Here is a 22,736-nt window from a genome sequence, read left to right on the forward strand (position 1 = left end):
CCTGCATGTGTTGTAAGTGCACCCGTGTTGTGCAATGCCCGCAGAGGACAGAAGAGGCTATCAGATCCCCTGGAACTGGAGTTACAGACAGTTGTTAGCTGCCATGTGGGTGCTGGGAATCGAATCCGGGTCTTCTGCAAGAGCAGATAGTGATTGTAACTGCTGAGCCATCTCCCCATCCTCAGACTCCCAACTTCTTAAAGCATTCAAAACTACACCTCCACTTTTGTGGCGACCCAGATCCTTCCTCTCCTGATCCCTGAGCTCCTTCCCTGGTTTGTAGCTCTAAACAATATAAAACTTCCAATGCTTTTGTTCTGGCCTGAGGCATCACTGGCTCCCATACCTTTCATCTGTTTTATGCAAAAACAAATCAGAAATGGGTGACATCCAAGTCACTGGTCCGGGGCCAACCTAGCATGGGTAACATCAGGTGGAGAAGTGAGTGAACCTTCCAGGAAATGGGGTATCTTGAAGCAAGATTCCATCTATAAAGTCTCTTCTAAGTGTTTCCCTGAGCATCTGTAGAGCACTTCCTGTCAGAAGATCCAAAGGGGGCTTTTATCTCCCAAGAGAGACACTGGTAGACTTGTGAGGTGACAGAGTGTTACTACAACAGTGGGGACATTCATAGGTGGCCTGGGTCAATCTCTGTGGGTGCCCTGTCATTCTGCTTTGACACAGACTCCAGGGTACATGAATCCTGCCCCTTCTTCCGAAAGAACTAAGAAATGGATTCCTTTTGGGGGAGATTACAGTTGTCACAGTGGTTTGCTAAGTGTGTCAACAAGGCAAATATAGCTCTCCTCCCAGAGGGACAAACTGGCTGGTGATCTGAGAACATGATGACTTTATAGGTTACAAGAGAGTGCATTTGCCTGAAAGATGCTTGTAAGATTCCGGTGGAAAGGCTCATTACAGTAGGAGGTACCATGGGTGGCTGTCCGTGGTGCTGAGCTCTCTTTAATGAGACTCAAACCTAAAGACTGCCAATCAGCTTTTCCCAGAGCTCAGCCATTTTCCCTCCCTCCCTCCCTCTCTCCCTCCCTCCTTCCCTTCCTCTCTCCCTCCCTCATTTCCTCCCTCTTTTTCCCATTCCTACTCTTTCTCCTGATTATGAAGTTTACAATAGTACTGGAAAAAAATAGATCCTTGGTGAATGCTTCACAACTTCTGTAGTGAATTCTGCATATCGTTATAACGTTCTGGAAAAGTTTGTCTTGAGAGTCAGATGGTGAATTTTGTGTCGTTTGGGCTTTCTGCTAATTGGCTTTCTGTTCCAGCCACTCCTGCATCAGGTGATCTAGGAAAGTCACGATTCCCTGGGTGGATCTTAACTGCCTCCTTCTTTGCCAGACTCTAACATATGTCTGGGGCTCTTGAATTTTATAATCACAGGAGATGTCATGGGTTTCCTGTGCTGGACAAGGGGGACATCTTCGGAACAACCTTCCCTTATGTGTCATGCCAGATGGAGTTAGTTTGTGTCTTTCCTCTGCCCTAAGCAAAATTCAGGAAGGAACAGGGAGTGATATCCAGCTCCCCTCCCCCAAACTCCTCAGAATAGTCTAACCCAATTCTTACCTCCTTGCTGCACTGACTCTGGCCAAGCCACAGATTCTTCCTGAGCCCTGGTGGACTGTAAAATGTGAGCAATGCCAATCTTTCACCATCAAACAAACTCTCATCAAGCAAGCTCTAGAAAGTACCAGCATGGTGCATACTATTCCTTTAAAATATTTTGTTATTTTTATTTTATGTGTATGCATGTATTGCCTGCATATAGGTAAGTGCACCCATGTTGTGCAATGTGGAGGACAGAAAAGGTTGTCAGATCCCCTGGGACTGTAGTTACAGACAGTTGTTAGCTGCCAAGTGGGCGCTGGGATTCAAACTTGAGTCTTTTGCAAGAACAGCCAGTGTTCTTAACCACTGAGCCATCTCTCCAGCTATTCCTAATGAAATCCCTAGTTTGCTCTGAGAATTATCTAGTTCAAACTATTTGGATTTCCAACATCCACAAGAACGTTTGGTAATGTCTAAAAATAGCTGGCTGAACCCTCCTTGAACAGGGAGGCTCTCTGTGTAATTCAGTCTCTCTCTGATGGTAGGCAGCTCGGTGGCTGAGAACAACTTCCTGCTAGCAGCATGCCCCTCACCAGCATCTTTAATGCAGTGGCGCTTGGCCTAATTACCCAGGGGGTAGTGGCCTCTTTCAGATCAAGGAGGATGCCTCCACGTCTGCCTCTGAGCTGACGCCTGGAGACATGTACCTCATTTTTGTGAAGCACTGTTAACAGGAGGCCTAGGACATCAGAGATGTGCACTGGCTCCAGATCACTGTACCTGCCCCCAGCAAAGTGTGCTGATGTGCCACTGTGCTGTTTTCCTCTCTAGTAAAAAGTTCAAGCTACTGGGGCCATGCACATGCCAAGGAACTCACATTATCAGAATGTGGGGCACAGGCTTCTGTAAACCCCAGAACCTGCTGTGGGACTGAAAGGACTTCTTGGAAATAAGCGTGGCTGGCATGTGGCCTCTTGAATTGGGTATGCCTCCTGCAGAGTGGTAGAAAGGTGGAAAAGTCTCATTTGTATCCAAGGAGATTGGGGGCAAATCCCAGCTCTATTCCCCACTGGCTGGGGAACCTGGAAAGTGGCTGGGTCCTGCTTAGTCTCAGGCCCTCTGCCTGCAAAGCAGGGTGACACTGTGGTCAACCTCGGACTGTTGTGAGAGTATAATACACCTAACTCATGAGGCACAGCAAGCTGCTGTTACCTGTACCATTGTACCTGTTATGTAAGGGCTTCTGCAGCATGACTCAGGCATGCTACTCAGTCTGTGGCCCAAGAGGCTGTGGCCCCCTGAGCTCCATGAGAGACCTTTCCTTATGAGTTCAAATGCTCAAAGATCCAAGATGTTTTTATACTGTTTCCCCAGATACAAGGCTGACTGAGGAGATAATGACTGGAGAATGGAGCTGTAAGATGGGAAGAAGAGACCAGTGTAGGATCCTTTACAGACCTAGCCACTTCTGGGGATGTATTCTCCAGGTCTCTTAGTCCCACTTGTACTCTCTGGAACATAGAACTCCAGAGGTGTCCCACCCAAGGCTGCATTATTTGTCCCTAGCTCTTGCCTTGTTTGGCTGAGGGTGGCTCTGGGGGATGTTACCTTTTTGACAGGCCCATCCTATTCCCCGAAGGCCCTAAGACAGGGTGTCACAGTCACCCTCAGCCTGTTCCGGGGTGAATGAGCATATTAAAGGGGTGCCAATGTGTCTACTGTCTAGAACTCAGGTACCCTTCACCTGTGTGCTCAAAAGGAGAGGCTCAGAAGGTCATGCTGACTGAGCACACTGCTATGAATCCACCCTGTGGACATCCACCCTGACGGCACAAGGTAGGCAGAATAACTCCCATTCACAAGTGAGAAAAACTGAGGCTCAGTGAGTATGTCTGCCCATGCCCACACAGCTAAGTCAGCATCCATGCCAGGTCCATCAGACTTAAGACTGATGCCCTTTCCATTGAGCCCCGGAGTTGTTTTGTTTTTTTCTAACAGGAAAACATCCTTCCAGTGCCATGAAAGTCCAAAATTGTTTATGCCACAGGAAGGCTGAGGGAGCCACCAGTCACCTTGCTTTCATCTTCAGATGTAAGAGACACCAAGGGGCAAGCCAGGTGACCCATAGTGCAGATGGGGGAGGAAGGTAGTGGTAGACAGAGGGCATCAGCCATTGTTTGCATTTGTTTTCTTTGGGTCCAGATGACGAAGTAGTGGGCAGCCACTTGGAGAGAGAAATGGCCTCTAAGGGGCTCTCCAGACTCATGGGAGTCAGGCAGACTCTTCCCTTGGTGGCTTAGAAGGTTCCTTGACCCTCGCTGAGTGTCAGGAAGTTCTGTGGCTCTATGGTTTTCTTCATGAGCTTCAATTAGGAAGATCCTCTGTCTGGAGACTAGCTGCTCCTCTCCTGGAACTGACTCAGCATGCTGCCCTCCGCACCTAAGACCCCCAACACACACCTACACCAAAGACAGCGCACAGCAGGAGCCTCTGATTTCTTAGCCCTTTAAGACCTCTGCAAACCTCCCATTATTTGATGTTTAGGACTTCTTTTAGACTTCCTCTCTGGGGGCTCCACTCATTAGCTCATTAACAGCTGCTTAAATGTCAAAGGAGAAGTTTCAGCACAACTGGGCCTACACAGTCTTCTCTCCTCCCCTCCTCCTTGCAGTCTGGGATCCCATGCCACTCTCCCCTTGTCCTCAGTCTCTCCGGAGTCAAGGAGGAAGAACTTCTACTGGCCCTCCCCCAGCCACAGCTCACCTGGCTCCCATTCTACAGATGAGAGCATTGAGGCTCTCAGAGGCCAGGGAAAGTGCCTATGGCCAGACACAGAAGTGAGCAGAGTTGCCAGTAGGAACCCATTTAGCAGTGAGGCACAGAGTTCCAGAAACAGACAAGAGTAAGTAGGTCTAGAACTCACACCTCCCAGTCATGAACCTTCTGTGGCTTAGCCACGGTGGTGCATGCTGAGCCTGAGCCTGGCTTTTTGATGTGGCACCATTTGCACAGTTTCTTACAGAGCCCTGTATCAGGGCTGGGCCTCTCAAGCCACCCAGAGACATAGGCTAATGAGGCTCTGTCAGTAGTCTGAGCCCAAGAAATAGGAACCCAGAGGGGGAGACCAGAGCCCTGGGCTATGGAAGCCCAGCGAAGAGAAGGTGGTGGTGGCCAATGTCCAATGTATTCAGATATTCAAGGTCACATCTACAAGAAGATGTAAGGGGTTATCCTAACAGGAAGGGAACCCTTAACAGCAGGATGCAAGGGTGACCCCTACACCAAGGACGATCTCTAACAAAATCATTCCTAATAGAAAGGGGACCCCTGATGATGGAGACCTCAAAGACCCCAGCACCCACTTCCTCTCTCACAGACCCACAGCCAGGTATACACACTCCTGTGCAGACTCAGATGACATCTGCTGTCACATAGATGGCTAGATAGATAGCCTTCATGTCTCTGACTGTGGGCAACTGAGTTCTCTTAGCTTCTTGGGATACTATCCCCCACCCCCATGCTGACTGAACTCTGGCCAAGGCCCCTCCCTTCCTGCTCCCTTTCTGTAAAGTGCTTTGCTTTTTTGGCATTCAAATCTGGCTGTGCAGAGGACTGTTGGGAAATGCTGAACTACCAGTGGTGTCAAGCTGGTCAACCTTGGGTGGGAGGTTGGCTGAGCTTTGGCCTTGCCCTGGGCTAGCAGAGGGAGCCCTGAAATTGCTAACTGGTTGCCAGGCAACCAAGAGAGAGCTTGTGGGGTTTCTGTCTCCACATGATGCACACAGTATCTTTGCACAATTTTGATGCACAACTACAGTAACTACAGCAGTGCACAATCTTGCACAAGGCCAGGGCAGCAGCCAGATACCCGGGGCTAGGAAACCAGTGGGGCAGGTAGACACACCTGCTTAGAGAATCCCAGACTACCCCACAGATGAACAAGTCCACAGAGTCACGCCTGCATCTCAGAGTCTGGCATCATCTGCTTGCTCAAACAGATGGATCCACCATGGACAGATACACTATGCTCACACTAATGTCCATGCCCTTCCACCATCCAAACACATGCTCCATGCAGTCAGGCCCTGGGTACCCTCCATCCCAGCCTCTCCTGCCCCTGGATGCATACAGACACCCTCCTCCTCTTATATATACCTCAATACCCTTCACCCCTCCCGACTCAACTCTGTCCTGTTCTGGGGATCTTGGATGCCACCAGGGTGGTGGGAGGGGCTCAGAGAGGGACACATGATAGAGGATCAGAGTTCATATTGCTGCTGTGAAGAGGAGTCCGCTCCAAGGAGCCTGTATCAGCACAGGCTCACAAAGTAAGAAGAAGAGGGGCTGTCAAGCTAGCATCTCACTGCCCCATAGCCTGTGCTAGAAGCCACCAACAGAGCTTTCAGACAGTGGAGGTTCATACACACTGCTGTGGGCCCAGTGGCCAGCCCTCCTGCCCTCCCCTGCATGGCACATTCCATGACCCTCATTCACCATCCTTCAGGTGGCCTGATGGGGCATTCTTCTGGGCATCCCTTTTATGTCACAGGATAAGAGACCCCACTCTATGGAGTGGCTTTGGATGTGACAGTTCCTTGTTTGGAGGTGGTGGGGGCTGTACTGTACAGAGTATGTGGACCCTCGCTCTAGCCTCCCAGTGCCAGTGAGGCACAATCAAAGATTCTTAGATGCTCCTTTGACAAAGCAGTGTGTAACCCCTGCTCCCCTTCTTCATGTTGGGACGTGGAGGCCCGAGAGACCACACAGCAGCTGAGCAGTGTCCTAACTGATGCTCCTCCTCTAGCTCCTCTCCCACCAAGCTGGAGCCAGAGACAGGGAAAGCTGGATAGCAAGGGGTGGTGTGCTCCACAGCATGCTGCCCACATCAGCCCTGCAGCGCCCTTGCTGTGATCCAGCACCACTGTGAACAGATCAGGCTGCAGGTGGCAGATGGTAGAAATAACCACTAGGGTATCTTTGAGGCCTAAAACTTATACATACCATTCACGATGCCCTGGCTCCTGCTGAAGGAGTGACTCCCCCATCCTTTTCCCTGCCTATGAATCTAAATAGATTGTGTGTGTGTGTGTGTGTGTGTGTGTGTGTGTGCCCCAAAGTGGATCATATGATAACGCCCAGATCCGACCCACCTGGAGGCCTGTGGGCTTCACAGCTTCCTTTGCTTTTCCCAAGGCTAAACAGTTTCTGAGAGCAGCCTTGGAAGTCTCTGAAAACTGCAGGGTCTTAGTGTCTCACTGAACTTCCTCTAAGTCCCTGAAATGAATTTGCTCCCTTTGGGGTTTGGGGATTTGTTTAGCTTTATGACAAGGTTTCATGTAGCTCAGGGTGGCTTCAAAATCACTATGTAGCCAAGGATGGCCTTGAACAGCTGATCTTCCTGCCTCTACCTCCCAAGTGCTAGGATTATAGTCTTGTGTCACTACGCCTAGTTTATGCGGTGCTGGGGATTGAACCCAGAGCTTCACACATGCTAGACAAGCACTCTACCGATTGAGCCACACACCCCAATCTCCTTTTCAAGACAGTAGAACATACTGGTGTTTCTGAGGTGCTCAGCAGAGTGCTGGACGCAGTAGGGACTGAGTGAGCTCAGCCTGTTCCTCTGCTCAAGATGTTGATTTTTCTTTGTTGTATGAAGTCTCTATGCTTCCAGGAAGAAATATTTTTCTTTATTACATAAAATATATATTCATTGTTGAAATAATTAGAGAAAGGTTTTATAAGATGGGAGAAAGGAAAATGCACTCACTGACCCCCTGATCAGTCAGAGCTCTTCAGGGAGAAACCAACAGGCTGAGATTTATTTTAAGGAGTTAATGCACATAATGGAAGCTGGCAAGTCTGAACTTGGGAGAGGCGGGTAAAGCAGGCTAGAAACTGAGGCAGAATCCCTTCATCTTCAGCAGGCCTCAGCTCTTTTTCCTAAGGCCTTCAACTGATTAAATGAGGCCCACACACACCATCCAGGGCAATCTCCTGTACTTACAGTCAGATAATTATAGATGTTAATTACACATAAAATGCCTTCATAACAGCGTCTAGATTAATATTTGATTGACTAACTGGGTACCATGGGCTAACCAAGCTGACCCAGAAAAGTTATCCATGATTGTTAACATGCTCCGAGTCTTTCTGGATACTTCTATTGATGAATCAACTCTTCATGAGATTGATATAACATGTGGAACTTTGGATTCTTGTTTTTTCTTTAAAGCTGTCCACACCTTGAACACATCTTCCTCTGGCTGAAACAAGCACTCAAATCATTGCTTTCAGTAAAAGTCAGAGCTGAGGATGTAGTTCAGAGGTGGCATGCTTGCCTGGCACACATGAGGCTCTGGGTTCCCTCCCAAGCACTGTCAAAGGCAATCAGAGCATTGCACTGCGTCTTCTGCAGTGTGCTATATGTTGGACACCTGTGTTGTTTCTAGCCCTTTGCCTGTTGATTTAAAGAATATAGCATGATACCCTCCTGACACGTCTCTGTACACAGCCTCCTCCTTCTCCAAATGACAGCCACTGGACCAGCTGGAGTAAGTTGCTTCTCCCACCAGTTAAGCTCTACCTGGGGGATAGTTCACAACCAGCAGGCGCTGGCATAGGGAGAGGGTACAGGAGGCCAAGGCTATCTCCCTTTCCTTAAGGTGGGGTGACTCTTAGGTGCCATTTAAACACTCCTCGGGCTTTGCTTCCCTAGGACAGTGGCTCTGGATGTTTTCTTGAGGGCTGACTTCTCCTTGGAGACAGCAGTAGACTCTGTCTTCTACTATGCAGCTGGGGTATTTCTAGGTGAAATACCTGAAAAAGAGTCCCCTGGTATATCTGCCCTTGCAGCCTGTAGGTGTTGGTCTTGGGTCAAAAGAGATTTTCCTGGCTCAAAGATTTTCCCCCTAAAGCCAAGCACAGGAAAAGAAGGGCTTTGAGCTTGAGGAAGGACAGGATGAGAGGACACTTCTGGGCGCTTTGCTTCCTGGGGTCCTCTGGTGCTGGTGTGTCCCTTATTGAGAATGTGACAGCTCCTCCCACTGTGTTGGTTTCCTGAACAGGGTCGTCCCATCATTGATATTGAGGCATGAGGCACAGGGATGCTGACAAGGAACAGGAGGTAGGGTGACCCACCAAATACTCATCTCAGTCACCTGGGCTGTTGACAGAGAAGCCAGGACACAGAAGATCCTGAGTTCATTCACTGTTGGCAGGCATGCTCTTTTTCTGCTTTTGCTTCAGCTCGCTGTGTGACCTCGGGCAAGAATCCTGCCTTCTCTGGGCTTAAACCGCCTAGAGCTTCCTTCCAGAAGATGGTTCTCCAGTCTAGGTCTAATGTCTTGTTTTCCCTCTGGCTCTTCAGATGGAAGTGCAGTATTCCGAGGCTGTTTCCGCAGGCCTGACAACCTCTCCTTGGCCTTGCCTGTGACGGCTGCTATGCCGAACATGTCAGTGGACAAGTGTGTGGATCTCTGCACAGAGAAGGTGAGCCCCAGGCTCTGCTCACAGCACTCGGGCGCAGGGGACGGTGTATGGAGCCGCTGATCAAGCAGGAATCTGGGCTAGAGAAACAGCAGTCACTCAGTCACTCTGGACCATTACCTGTGATGCAATTGAGAAGTGTTATCATTTTTGTGGATCCCAAGGGATAGAGCCACACGGAGTGGACAGCTCTCCCTCTGAGGGAACATGTGCTCATGGTGTGTAATGCTTAGAAGCCTCAGTGACATTTGCACTAGGCTTAGAAGCACTCAAAGGCTGCCGGGTCAAGGCAGAGACAACCTCATGTTGGGACAGAGTGAGTTCCCTGACTCTACATGTATGTAATCACAGGCAGGGATGCCCTGGAACTTGGAGCACCACATAGCAGTTGGATGGAATGATCTATGGGTCCTTTTCTCAGCCCGAGGTCCTTGATGGCTGACTGTTGCCCCCTCCCGTTGAGTGTGGGATGTGAGCACACTTCTCCACAGCCATTCTTGCATCATGATGCCAAATTTCTCCTGAAGTTTAACTTTTAAAAAATCTAATTGAACAAAAGGAATCAGATAAACAAATAATCAGTACAGGTACCTGGATAGAATGAAATCACCAAGGTGGTCCCTGCTGTCAAGGGAAGAAGATGGTTGGGAGCAAGCCCTGCTCCACAGCAGAGCCCAGGGCTGTGCAGGGACTAGGTAATTCTTCCTCTTTCTTTCTCCCCTCACCCCAGGAGTACCCCCTGGCAGCTCTCGCAGGCACTGCCTGTCACTGTGGGTTTCCTACCACGCGATTCCCTCTCCATGAGAGAGAGGATGAGCAGCTGTGTGCACAGAAGTGCAGCGCTGAGGAGTTTGAGAGCTGCGGGACCCCCAGCTACTTTATTGTGTACCAGACACAGGTCCAAGGTAAGCCAGCCCCCCCCCCAGCAGACTCTAAGTAGTCTCCTAGAGGTCTCCTTTTGAGTGTGCTCTGGCCAGTCTGTCTCCTATAGCCTGACGCAAGGAAAGAAGTGAGCAGACCAGAGGGCAGAGGGTTGGGCTAGCCTTAGAGCCCTTGGGTGGGTGACAGAGGAAGTGTCTGAGGGGAGATTCTAATGATCCTGTCCCTCATCACTGAGGAGTCTTAGTGTCTTTTTGGTACTCACAAGTGCAGCAAGATTGAGTAGAAAGGGAGCCCTGGGTCTCCTCTTCTCCAACACAGACTCAGTGCGTGATCCTGGACAGTTCACTTCCCCTCTGAGCCTCAGTTGCTCCATCCGTAAAATGAAGTTGTAGATGGTTGATCGTCAAGATCCTTTGCAGTTCTGGAATTCTGCAAATGTATCTATAGCTTCTTTTTCTCCCTCTTTATTCCATCTCCTTTGCCTCGCTGGCCTTTCCATCTCTGTACCTCTTTTACCAGTAGATCCCACATTTACTGTTTATCTCCTCTGCTGCCTCTTGGGGATGCCAAATGTAGTAATGATGCCAGTGATGATGATGGTAAAGATGGTGAGGATGATGGTGATGATGACAGTGATGATGGTGGTGGTGGTGATGATGGTGATAGTGGTGATGAGGGTGGTGGTGGTAATGGTGATGATGAGGGTGATGATGATGGTGGTGTCTATGGTAATGGTGATGGTAGTAATGGTGGTAGTAGTGATGATGTTGGTGATGGTGGTGATTATGGTGATGGCAATGAAGGTGACGGTAGTAATGATGATAATAGTGATGATGGTGATGATCCTCACCATTAGGATCGTCACCATCACCACCATCATGATCATCACCATCATCCCTATCACCCCCATCATCTCCATCATCATCACCTCCACCATCATCAAATATCAATCCCAGCATAGAAACACCAGCCACCCATTGCACACTTGTCTTCACACCCAACTTCAGCTCATTCCATGATATAAAGTCCACAGTAAGCCATTGACCAGGGCAGTATTATCCCATTTTAAAGATGATTGAGGGGTGAGGACCTGGCCACAATTACACCCTTGAGAGCAATTTGCTTTCAGGTCTCTGTCTCCGAAGCCCCTGCTAGAATCCTCTCCCACAGTGGAAAGAGCACTCCCAAACTCTCCAAAGCCTGAAGAGCAAACAACACATTTTGGGCAGACTATCGCCTGCTTGTTTCCTAGCAACCAGGCCACCATGTTGGACATGTGCAGACATTTCAACAGGAAAAGTGATACCTACGAGCCAATCTTCATTTTTCTCTTGCACCATGAACCCTAGAAGGAAGATGGGCATCAGTTTGTGATTTTCATATAAGTGCTGAGCAAGTAACTAGCAGCTCCCAGCAACCAGTCCCAATGATTTGATGTTGAGTACCAGAGCCTGGGGAACAAGCACCGTTGGTGTCTCTGTTTATGCTCCAGTAAGGAAGGATGAATGTGTGTTAGTTTTCCTAGGAAGCATTCGGTAGTCTGGGCAGAGTCGCATGCCCTGGTCTGGAGGAGAGAGTCTTGCACAAATAAATTCACTGTGACCATGAGCAGCTTTGCTGTGGCCCTGATTGCTGGAATCTTCTCAACAGCAAATAAAGAGACTCTAATTGATGGCTGTGCCCATTTTCAGTGCCCTGAACCTAGTTCATCGCTGCTCAGATTTCTCAAGTCACTGTAGCAGACCCTGTAGCCTGAGAAGAGTTGAGTATTATGAGTCCAGCAGGCTGCCAAAATCCTGTTCCTCTGTGGCTGTCCTTTATTAAGCACCTACTGCATACTAAGCCTTGGTGTTCCTCATAGGAACTAAATAATTTTCGATCTGTGTGCTGAGCATTGTTGATGCCCTTTGCGGGGCTTAACCAGTCTAACCCTCCTGGGGTCCAATGAAGTGCTGTAATGACCATTTTACAAGTGACGTAACCAAGCAGAGAGCTGCACAACACTGCTAGCACCACACAGCTAGAACAGGACAGGGATTCGAAGCTAGGCAAAGAGCTGCAGGACTATCCTCTTTCCCTCAGCTTCTCAATGGACGTCCAAATACTTCACTTGAATTTCCTGTTTGCTTCTCTTTCAAAAATGAGGAAACCACAGCTCAGAGCGGTGAAGATGTCCAGTGTCAGGCCCTTGAGGGTGGAAAGCTAGATCTGCTTGGTTCCACATCTGTGTAAAATCTGCCTGTATCTCCTGCTTCCATTCATGGGGCTTTAGGAACAAATAAACTTCCATTTAACACTTTATCTCAGATTTTGCCTTAGCCTCCCAGGAAGGTTTGAAAGGAAAATTCTGTTTTCAGGGGAAATGAAGGGCCAACCCTGCCCTGTAGCCACACCTTTATTATGAAAAATTGTCAAGGCTCAGAGGGAAAGCAATGGCTTTCACAGGGAGCCCCCATCCCATCACTTCCGTCTGCTATTTTACTTGATTATACATCTCTCTGCCTCTCTGTCCCTTGATGCTCCTATTTCCTGGTGTTTTGAAAGAAGTTGCCAAACCCCATTCACTTCCATGGAAGGAGAGGCACTTTTTTAAGTGCAGTGGTCCATGACCACTTGGCACCCCTCACCCCTCTAGTCCAGCTCTGACAAGAACCGGATCTAGGATCCTTCCTACAGTCTGTTCCTGTGGCTTCCACGTGGAGGTCTTTTCGTGGATCCCACGCTGAGTCTGCTCTCTTGGGAGCAGACTTGAAGATTGCTGAGCCACTGGCAGGATGGGATACAAGAACAACAGTCCTCTGGGCTCCTGTAGTGTGGGCCCAGACTAAGGCCTGACACTGGCCAGTTTACTCTTCATTCCATCAGGCCAGCAGCATTGCTTAGCTGTCCCATTTCACAGATGAGAAAATTGGGGCCCAGATAATCAAGGTCACCCAGAAATAAGTGGTAGGATTAGTGTTTAAATCTAGGACTTTAAATTTTTCAAAAAGCTGTCATGAGAAACCAGTGTGGCTCATCACAGGATGCCAGTGCACAGCAGCTTGCAGGAAGCCTACTGTTCTGTCTCCAGGAGGAATCAGAGGTGTGCGATCTCCAGGGGAGCTTGGGCTATATCAGGGCAGGAGCCGTTGGGGACCTTTGAAAGGACTGCAGTCTAGGAGAAAGAAGGCGTGAGCAGGTGGTGGGACACACGGTAGAGGGACAGGGACAAGCCCGCCAGAAGTGTGAAGGAGACAGGGTGGTGGTGGCCAAACTGGGACTTTTCTAAGTGATGGGGCTTTTCATAGTTACATGTCAATATAATCGAGTTAGGGAAGGGGTCAGGGGAGGATGGGGAGATGGAGCAAGGTGGATTCACTTCCTGGAAGTGAGACCTCAGGAGGAGGAGGGGTTAGGGACCTGAGCAGGTAGGGAAGGCTTGCCCACCTCCTTGTTGATTGTAGATAAGGTCCTTTACCCAAGGGGAAGAAGACAGCCCAAGGCACAGGCTGCAGACCTGCATCTGGGATTCCTTCCATCCCTGCTTAGCTCCAGAACCCAGCATAGGTCATCCCTCAGCTATCCTGACAGCTTAGAGACCAGAAGGAACCAGAGTGCCTTCTGGCTCTGTTAGGGATTATAGGGGAGAGATGGGGTCCAGATAGATGGGGTTCTCAATTCAATCAAGTTTAACCACTGCAACAACTAACTGCACAAACACCGTCCTGTAGCCCGTGTTGACAAAATATGTATACAGTGGCCATTCCATAAGATTATAAGGGAGCTGAAAAATTGCCATCATCTGGTGTTTGTTCAATGCAAGGAAGTTTGCTATGGTGCTTCAGGGCTGCAGCCCTGAGCATGCTAACATGTGGTGTGAGTGTGTAGGCCAGTGTGTTGCAGGCTGTGCCCTCTAGGTGCATGATAGTGCAAAGGCACCTGCTAATGTATTTCTCAGAATGTCCACCTTTAGTCTTGTTTCCTTGTGGTGCTGGGCACTGAGCCACATGGCCCAGCATGTGCTGGGCAAGTGCTCTACTACCAAGCTGTACCCCAGCCCCTTTTATTGCTTTTTCTTTTGAGACACAATGTCCCTAAGTTGCTCAGGCTGGCCTTGAACTCACTCTGTGTAGTCCAGACTGGTCTTGAAATTACCACTCTTTTGCCTTAGCCTTCTGTGTATTGGGATGACAGGCCTGTGACACCTGGCCTGGCAATGTCCACCTTTGAGGAAATATCCCGTGACTCTAATGACTTGAATTACAATCATGATAAGCAATAGGAAGGGGATGGACGTGGTGGGTAGTAATGACAACTCATGAAGCCAGGGAAGACAGGAAGTGCCCATGCAGCCCAGCGCTACAGGGACAGAGCAGGGAAGGCAGGAGGCAGTGGGGGCCACATGGCCTGGCAGGCCAAGGCAGGGGGACATGAGATGGAGGGGGTGCCAGTGGGTGGTGGAAGAAGTGAAGAATAGGTTGGTGAAGCTGAGCCTGGGAGTGTACAGAGGCCAGCCACAGACTCTGAGGCAGGGTCAGGACCCTAGACTGGAGTCCCTGTACCCAGCCACCATCTGGGGTTTGAACACAGAGGAGACGGTGGAGTCTCTGTGGGAGACTTGCTCAGCTTGGGGACAGCTGAGGCTGGAGAGGGGGTTCAACCTCCTCAGCACAGCCTGGCACTTCCCCTCTTCCATATACTACCTTCCCTCAAGGGCATGCTGGCCCACTGACCCCTGCCTGTCCTCCCCACAGACAATCGCTGCATGGACAGACGGTTCCTTCCAGCCAAGTCCAAGAAGCTCATTGCTCTTGCCAGCTTCCCGGGAGCCGGCAACACGTGGGCTCGCCACCTCATCGAGCTGGCCACCGGCTTCTACACTGGCAGTTACTATTTCGATGGCTCCCTGTACAACAAAGGTGAGTGGTGGAGGGCAGAGGAGGGCAGAGCAGGAGGCCTGCAGGGCTTGAGGATGGCCACACAGAAGGGTGAGGGAAGCCCCCTCTGAGCACCTACTGTGTACAGTTTTCCAGGACCCATCAGTCAGGGCCTGCTATCTGCCTCCTGCCTTCCTTTCTTTTATATCTGACATAGCCCCTGGGGCTCCTCTTGATACCTCCTCTGTGCCTGTTCAGTGACTGACATCTATTAAGTACCTATCATGGCCTTGGTACCTTTCCTCCATTTAGGTCACCTTAAGCACCTACTGTGTACTGGGTACCTTCACAGGTAATACTGACCAAGAGCTCTATGCACTTTATAGAGGTCCAATAACTGTGCTCATGTTGAGGGCATTTGTTGACTATTGACTGTTTACCAGGCATCTTATCTACTTTTAAGTTGATGCTGTTTGCCTGTAGCATGCTTTCTTTTGAAGCTGTTACTGAGCACTGCTTTACTGGAGATGTGCTTCCCAAGTGTGGCTTTGCAAAGTGCATTTACGGAGCGCCAGCTGTGTGTCAGGCACCTCACGAGGTTTAGCTTCCCACAGATGTCACTGAGGCCAGATGAGAGAAATAACTGACCCTAAAGTCACAGTTTTTCCAAGTGGCTGTTTGTCAGAGATGGTGCCTGACAGTTTCCTGATTTCAAACTCCACATTCTTATCACTCTAGTACGGATGCAGGAAATCCATGGGTTTCTTACTGGGGACCTAGAAATCACAGGTGGCACTGGGCACAAAGCCCTCTCCTCAGAATGGGTTTACATCTCTGTGTGGAGCAGTTTCCACATTCTTATCACTCTAGTACGGATGCAGGAAATCCATGGGCACAAAGCCCTCTCCTCAGAATGGGTTTACATCTCTGTGTGGAGCAGTGCCAAAGTGTGAAGTTTAGCAAAGAACCCTGCTTTGTGAAGTTTTAAGAAGGGTTCGGAGGTTCTGCTTTCCCTTGGTAGCTTGATCTCCTAGTACTGCTTGTTGAAAGAGAGGAAGGAGAAACAGCAATCTAGATGCACAGGGCTTCTCACCAACTCTCTCCTGGGAAACAGAAGCTTCAGAAAGCAATGTCCTCCATAGTGTGGAACCTTGGGTAAGATCCCATCTCCCTGAGTTTAGCTGCCTTGTCTTTAATATGGGAGGTCAGAGCACAAGTAGAGAGCACAGAGGGAGGCAATTTCGGGGACACCACAGTCTAAGCAAACATGATCTAACTAACATGTGGCCAGGATAGACAGACACCTAATCAGAATCATAGGAAGCTGGTCTCTGACTATGTGAGAGTCACCAGGAGCTTCTAAAGTCTCACCACTGCATTGCTCCCTAGACTAGTCTCTCCAGAAGTTCACATCTCAGGATTCCTTGTTTGAGCCAAGCCACATCTGAGACTCTGGCTGAAAAGCTCACCTTTGCCCTGTCTTCATGCACTCTGGTATCACAGGACAGCCATGTGTCTTAGTTACCTGCTTCATCATGGTGACAAAATACCCAACAACAGCAACTGAAGGAAGGTTTGTTCTAGGTCACAGTTCAAGGGTACAGCCTGTCATGGCAGGAAGTCATGGCGGCAGGAGCATGAGGCAGTGGGTCACAGGGCACCCACAGTCAGGAAGCAGAGGATGCATGCTGGTGCTCAGCTCGCTTTCTCCAGGGCCCCAGCCCAGGGGATAGTGCTGTCCACATTTAGGGTGGGTCTTCCCCCATCAGTTAAACCTTTTTGGAAACACCCTGATAGACACACCCAGAGGTGTGTTACCATGGTGATTCTAAATGGAGTCAAGTTAATGATGAAGATGAACCATCACACAATGACTTATCAATGGGGTGAGGCGTCCACTAAAATTTTAACTTGGTTTTTAAAAAGAAGAAAACACAAACCCTGTGCGCCAGCCCCCAGCCTAAGGCCTGTTTTGATCTGAGAAAGGCAGAGTATGGCATCACAAGCAGCAGAGGCTCGGACTGTGGTTCCAGCTTCATTCAGGATTTAACATGCTGCCTGTAGGAGCAGCCCTCAAGGTGACAGTAAGCTGTCCTAGAGCTGGGGCTGGAAGTGAGGTGTAAGCAAACAGGGGACCATGCTGTCCCCCAGTAACTTCAGTCAGCCTGGCTGTCCCTCGAATCCCCCATCAACACTTTTGCAGCTGAAAGATGCTGACTGTGAGGAAAGTTGTTAGAATCAGGAGGCAGAAAGGAGCAGCTCTATCCCATTGTCACTTGGGCAGCAGACAACGATGCTCAGACAACCTCAGCAACATGAGCTGCCTTTTTTTGTAGGGGGATTTGCGTGCACATGTGTATGGGTACATGTGTGTGGAAACCAGAGTCAACCTCAGGGATTGTTTTTCAGGCACTGCCATCTTGGTTTTTGACACAAGGTCTCTCACTGACCTAGTCATGATTAGGTCAGGTGTCCAGCCATTGATTTCCAAGACCCTCCTGCCTCTGCCTCCCCAGTGCTGAGATGACAAGCCTATGTCACCTGCCTGCCTTTTTACATGGGCTCTGAGGATAGAAACCTGGTCCTCATGCTTGCTGGGCAAGAACTTTATTAAGCCATCTCCCCAGGCTAGGCCCAAGCTCTTTACAATGTGAAAACACAACAGGCTGTCCTACAACTTGAGTCCTTTCCAATCCCATCTTGTCCTTGTTTAGCATTGGCTGAAGACTTGCCCCTTGAGCTGCAGGTGGCCATTCCTGGCAATGTCTCTGGCAGACTGAGGTACCCTTATCTCTCCTCCTTCACCACAGCCCTGATGAATGCATTCATGTCACCACTAATGATAGGACCCACTGTGCACACCCGGAATGTCTCTGGCTTTCTTGACTCAGCCTTGGGGTGTATGCAGGTGGGCACGGGAGACAGCAGTGCCCCTGGCAGGAAGCAGAGAGTGATGAATACTGCTGCTCAGCTTGCCTTCTCCTCAGTCTGGGACCTCAACCCATGAATGGTGCCACCCACGTTTAGCGTGGGTCTTCCCACCTCAATTAATCTAATCAAGAAGTTCCCTTGCAGACAGACCCAGAGATTCGTTTCCATGGTGATTCTAATCCCGAGTTAGCAATCAAAATTAACTACCACACCATGCTCCTGTTTTATCTCTGTGTCTGTTTCTGTCTTTCCCTTTGTCTCTACTCCTCCATCTCTCCAGAAACCTGTTCCTGCAATTCTCCCTCCCTGCAGCCTGAGTGTATATTCCATCCAGCTCTGTGGCCTGTTAGGAGCCAGAACCAGACTTCTGAGGGTGGGGAGATCATAGAGAGGGCCTCATGGTGGACAGGTCGGTGCTATAGCCCACAGGACTGGGCAATTGTGCAGCCCCTCAGAGCTGCTAGAGGTTGCCGAAAGGGAGGGGAATTGATGAAGTGGGCCCTCAACCAACACAGTACAAGGATTTCTGAAAACTGCCTTGTCTCCAAAATCAATCCTATTATTCACAGGAGCACAAGCCTTCGGGGTGTCCAAGCCTCGAGGCTATATGGAATTTTCTGGGTACAGTAAACAAGGCAAGTGAAGATGTAATATCTCTACCACCTCCCTTCTCTGTGCCTCAGTTTCCCTAACTGCAAAATGCACTGTTATCTACAATATTGGAGGTATGGGAGAGGAGGAGAAGGAAGTCATGTCGTATTTTCTCTGAAGCTCTGAGCACACGTTTTTGGAACAATTGCCTGGCACCTCCCCAGAACCTGAGTGTCATATGCCTGCAGGACACATGCCCCCAGATAAACTGATATTTTGATGACTCTGAAAAAATTATATATTTTATGCCACATTTAGTCTGGAGAGATGGCTCAGTGGTTAAGAACACTGGCTGCTCTTGCAGAGGACCCTGGTTTGGTTTCCAACATCCACATGGCAGCTAACAACCGACTGTAGTTCCAGGGAATCCAACACACTCTTCTGGTCTCCACAGGCATTGCACAATATGAGTGCACTTACATACGTGCAGTTAAAATACTCATACACATAAAAATAAAATTTTTAAAAATATGCCACATTTATGTAATGGAGGTGCTGGGGCTTGTAGAAAAGAAGGGTGCAGAAGGGACCCCCCCACCCGGTGGTGGAATCTGGCAATTCCACTCTGGCCCCAGGCTTACATCTCAGATTCCCTAGAAGACCCTCAGTGACCCAAATCTAATCTAGAGCAGGTGTTTTCCAAGGAATATGGTTTTTATTGTTTGCAATTATTTTCAGCCTCCACAAATACTGCATGCTAGGTTGGTCCTGCCATGGATAAAGGGAAGGGCAATTCAGGTCTCCCGAGGCAGGGAAGTGACTTTCAAAAGGGAGTTGGGTATTTTCTTTGGAATTTGTTTGTTCGGTTGGTTGGCTTTGCTTTCTTGAGACAGGGTCTGGCTCTATAGCCCAGGCTGGCTTCAAATTCATAGCAATCGCAATCCATCTGCCTCAACTTCCTGAGTGTTGGGACTGAGATGTGGGCCACCACACCCCACACTAAGGCCATGTTTCCAAGGCCAGGGGTGGGAAGTCCTTGTCTAGGTTGTTCAGAATCCCGCCCATGGCATGCAGGCCATGAAGCTGTATGCAGGGCTGCAAATGGGTAAACACTCACCTCCCACACTCCCTCTCAAGCCCCACACCCTAGTCCTGGAATACTAGGTCTCCTTGAGCCTTGATAGCTGTAGGTAAAAATCAAGTCATAGGTGTGGACCAGCCTGAATTTGCAAGGCCAGTATAATCCTGGACTTGACCCAGCCAGTGCCAGGATGGAGTTTAATTCGGGAAAGCACATGCCATTCTTGCCTCTTATGCTGAGAGGCCCTGCAAGGGCAGCCACAGCTCTCTGGGCCCCTGGAATAGGACCAGGTGGCATGCCAACTCTCACCTCTATCTGCCTTAAGAGCTGAGCATAAGTCATTATTACACGTGTGTGAACGGGCCAAGAGGGAAGACACTGGGAGGTTTCTCTGCTAGAATGTTGCTGAGACTTGTATTAGTTCTTTTAGTGTCATTGTGACAGAAACTGATAGAAGCAATAGAAGGGGGTGATTTATTTTGGAACATGGTTTCAAGGGATCCAGTCCATCACTGAGGGGAGGACATGGCAACTGGGGCAGCATGGTTCCTGGCAGCGGGAGTTTGTGACACAGCTCATTCACACCTTAGAGGATCAGGAAGCACAGGGTGGTATTGGAAGAAACAAGGCCTATCCCCAGTAACCACTTCTGCTAGTTAGGCCACAATTCCAAAGGTTCTAGAACCTCCCAAGATAGCACTACTGGTTAGAGACCATGTGTTCAGACACAGGAGCCTAGGGAGGAGATTTCATATTCAAACCATAACATTTGCTCTGCACTAGCTGCTGTTGACCAGTTTCTCACACTGGCTGTGTAAAGAGAAGATGCAGATAAGAAAATGTGATACAATGTCCACATGGACAGGCATCTTGGAAAGAGCCAGCATCTTGACAGCCACACTTGACCTTCAAGATCCACCCACTGCCTTAACCCTCAGAAGGAGGCCTGAGGGGGACCGACACAGTCTCAGGAGCCTGGGTGACCTGGGATTGTGTCTCCCCTCTGCCTCGCCCTAGTACCACAGCTTGGGGAAAGTTGTCATTTGACCTCTGCCTTGGTTTCCTTATCTGCAATGTCCCTCAGGGGACCACTGGGAGGACTGAATTGCATAATGCTTGCTGAGGGCTCCAATGAGATCTGGCACAGGCTGCTGCTACAGATTTCACCCTCATTCCCCAGGGCACACAACCTCTGTTAGGTCCCCAGCTTTCCAAAATGAAAAGTTGCTAGTGTCCCTCCCTCTTGCCTAGGGGCTGCCCTGTCTTCCTGGTCTAGCTCTTGACCTCTTCCCGGACTCGCCCACAGTCCTTTCCATCTACACATGCCCCGCTTGCTCTCTGTGTGCGCTCAGCAGTCCCTGTGACACGCTCACCCCAGGACCTACCATCTTGGTCTAGCAAGTTCCTCCTCAGCCTTCAGTTGTCAGCATTTCTTGACCCAGAAGGACTTCTCAAATGCCACCCGACTAGCTCTTGATTTTGACTGGGTCAATCACTCCAGGTTGAAGACTAGGGCCATGTCTGTACCTCAGTGGGTGAAGGTGTAAGCTGGACCCAAAGCTGAACCACCAGGATGTGTCTCTCTCAGGCTCTGCTCCCCACACCCAGGCATCGATGCACCTGTTCGGTAGCACTAAAAGCAGCTGTGACTGGACTTTATAGTTCTGTGACATCCTCTGGTTAATCTCATTCTCAGAAGCAGTGTGAGCCCCGTTGCTGCTATCCGAATGTGGGGTGCACAGGCGCTCAGTGCGCTCATGCATGGGAATGACTGGGTGAAGAAAATGAGCCAGCAGTCCTCAGTGGTGCAGGAGGGGGTTTGCTATCCGAATGTGGGGTGCACAGGCGCTCAGTGCGCTCATGCATGACTGGGTGAAGAAAATGAGCCAGCAGTCCTCAGTGGTGCAGGAGGGGGTGGACTGTGCTTCCCGCTCCCTAGCTCCTCAACTTCTAACTTCTGGTTTGGGGGTGGGGCAGGGTTCAAAGGTGAGCGAGACCACTGGCGCAGCGGGCGGACCATCTGCATCAAGACCCACGAGAGCGGCCAGAAGGAGATCGAGGCTTTCGACGCGGCCATCCTGCTCATCCGCAATCCCTACAAAGCCCTCATGGCTGAGTTCAACCGGAAGTATGGAGGCCACATAGGCTTTGCCGCCCATGCCCACTGGAAGGGCAAAGGTACTGCTGGGGACCAGGGAGAGGAGCCTGGGGCAGGGCGAAGCGGGGTGGGGCGGGGTCATGGTGTGGGGCACATGACCCAATGGTGACCATGGTGACCAATGAGCGGTGATCGCTCTAGGAGAAATGTAGGGCGCATGCACTGCCACAGCTCGCTGGGTGGCTAAGCCCCTACCCCACCTGCTGCTGAGTCCATCAGCTAAGGATGCCAGCTGTCTAGTGAGATTTGGTTGGTTCAAGTCCCAGCCCTTCTACTTCTTGGCACAGCTCTTAACTTTCTGGACTTAGGTTTCCCCAGCTATAAAAGGGGATGATAAAATTGTGGGGTGCAAGTGGCTACACCTTTTATACTCATTATGGTTATGGAGATGTTGCCAGTAAAATTCAGGCCTCTCCTGAGTGGGGGTGGGAGGACAGGGCCTAACAGCTCTTGTACCCAGCATCACTATAGTGAGCACACCAGTAGCTCTGGTCTGTAGGGCTCAGAAATATTAATAATCTGCTGGTCTCCCCCAGCTGGCCAGTGGGTGTAGGTTCAAAGTGACCTGGGTTTGACAGCCATTCATTCCATAGATGAAAGGCCAATGCAGATGGCTGGGCAGTTGCAGAAACACAGAAGTCAGCCTCGGCTTCTGGCATCCCGAGTATCCTGAACTCTGTGGGAAGAAGTCATATCTAGTTTCTGGTATCCTGAGTGTCCTGAACCCTTCCAGGTCTCAAGACCCACATTGATTCTTTGAGGCTCTCCATACCTCTCAAGAGACTCATTCTAACTGAACATTTGAGAAAGGGTCAACTTCATAATCTCTAAAATAATGACCGCATTTAAAAGCTGAGACAGGGACTGGAGAGATGGCTCAGTGGTTAAGAGCACTGGCTGCTCTTACAGAGGACCTGGGTTCAGTTCCCAGCTCCTACATGTCTGCTAACAACCATCATTAACTCCAGTTCCAGGGCACCTGATGCCCTCTTCTAGCCTCCATGGGTATTGCACAACACAGTGCAGTAACGTACATGCAGGCAAAACACACAAACATGACACAGGTGCACTTACTTACATGAAGGCAATACACACATACACATAAAATAAAAATAATAAATAAAATATTAAAAAAAACTTTTAAAAAAACATTCAAAAGCTGGGAAAACCCAAGTTCAAGAGG

At 49.7% G+C, this 22,736-nt stretch overlaps 1 protein-coding gene across 2 annotated transcripts in view; it reads left to right on the top strand.

Annotated features, from left to right (window-relative positions):
- Wscd2 (WSC domain containing 2) overlaps positions 1-22,736 on the top strand; it is a 109,564-nt gene that overhangs the window by 70,676 nt on the left and 16,152 nt on the right. For both annotated transcript variants that reach the window (XM_008848939.1, XM_008848940.1), the window contains 4 exons: positions 8,936-9,057; positions 9,785-9,959; positions 14,670-14,834; positions 21,373-21,573. In XM_008848939.1, coding sequence (XP_008847161.1) covers positions 8,936-9,057; positions 9,785-9,959; positions 14,670-14,834; positions 21,373-21,573 — 663 coding nt within the window. The remainder of the gene's footprint in view (positions 1-8,935; positions 9,058-9,784; positions 9,960-14,669; positions 14,835-21,372; positions 21,574-22,736) is intronic.

The sequence above is a fragment of the Nannospalax galili genome, unplaced genomic scaffold, assembly GCF_000622305.1.
Source record: "Nannospalax galili isolate Female #2095 unplaced genomic scaffold, S.galili_v1.0 scaffold103, whole genome shotgun sequence".
Taxonomy (NCBI): Eukaryota; Metazoa; Chordata; class Mammalia; order Rodentia; family Spalacidae; genus Nannospalax; species Nannospalax galili.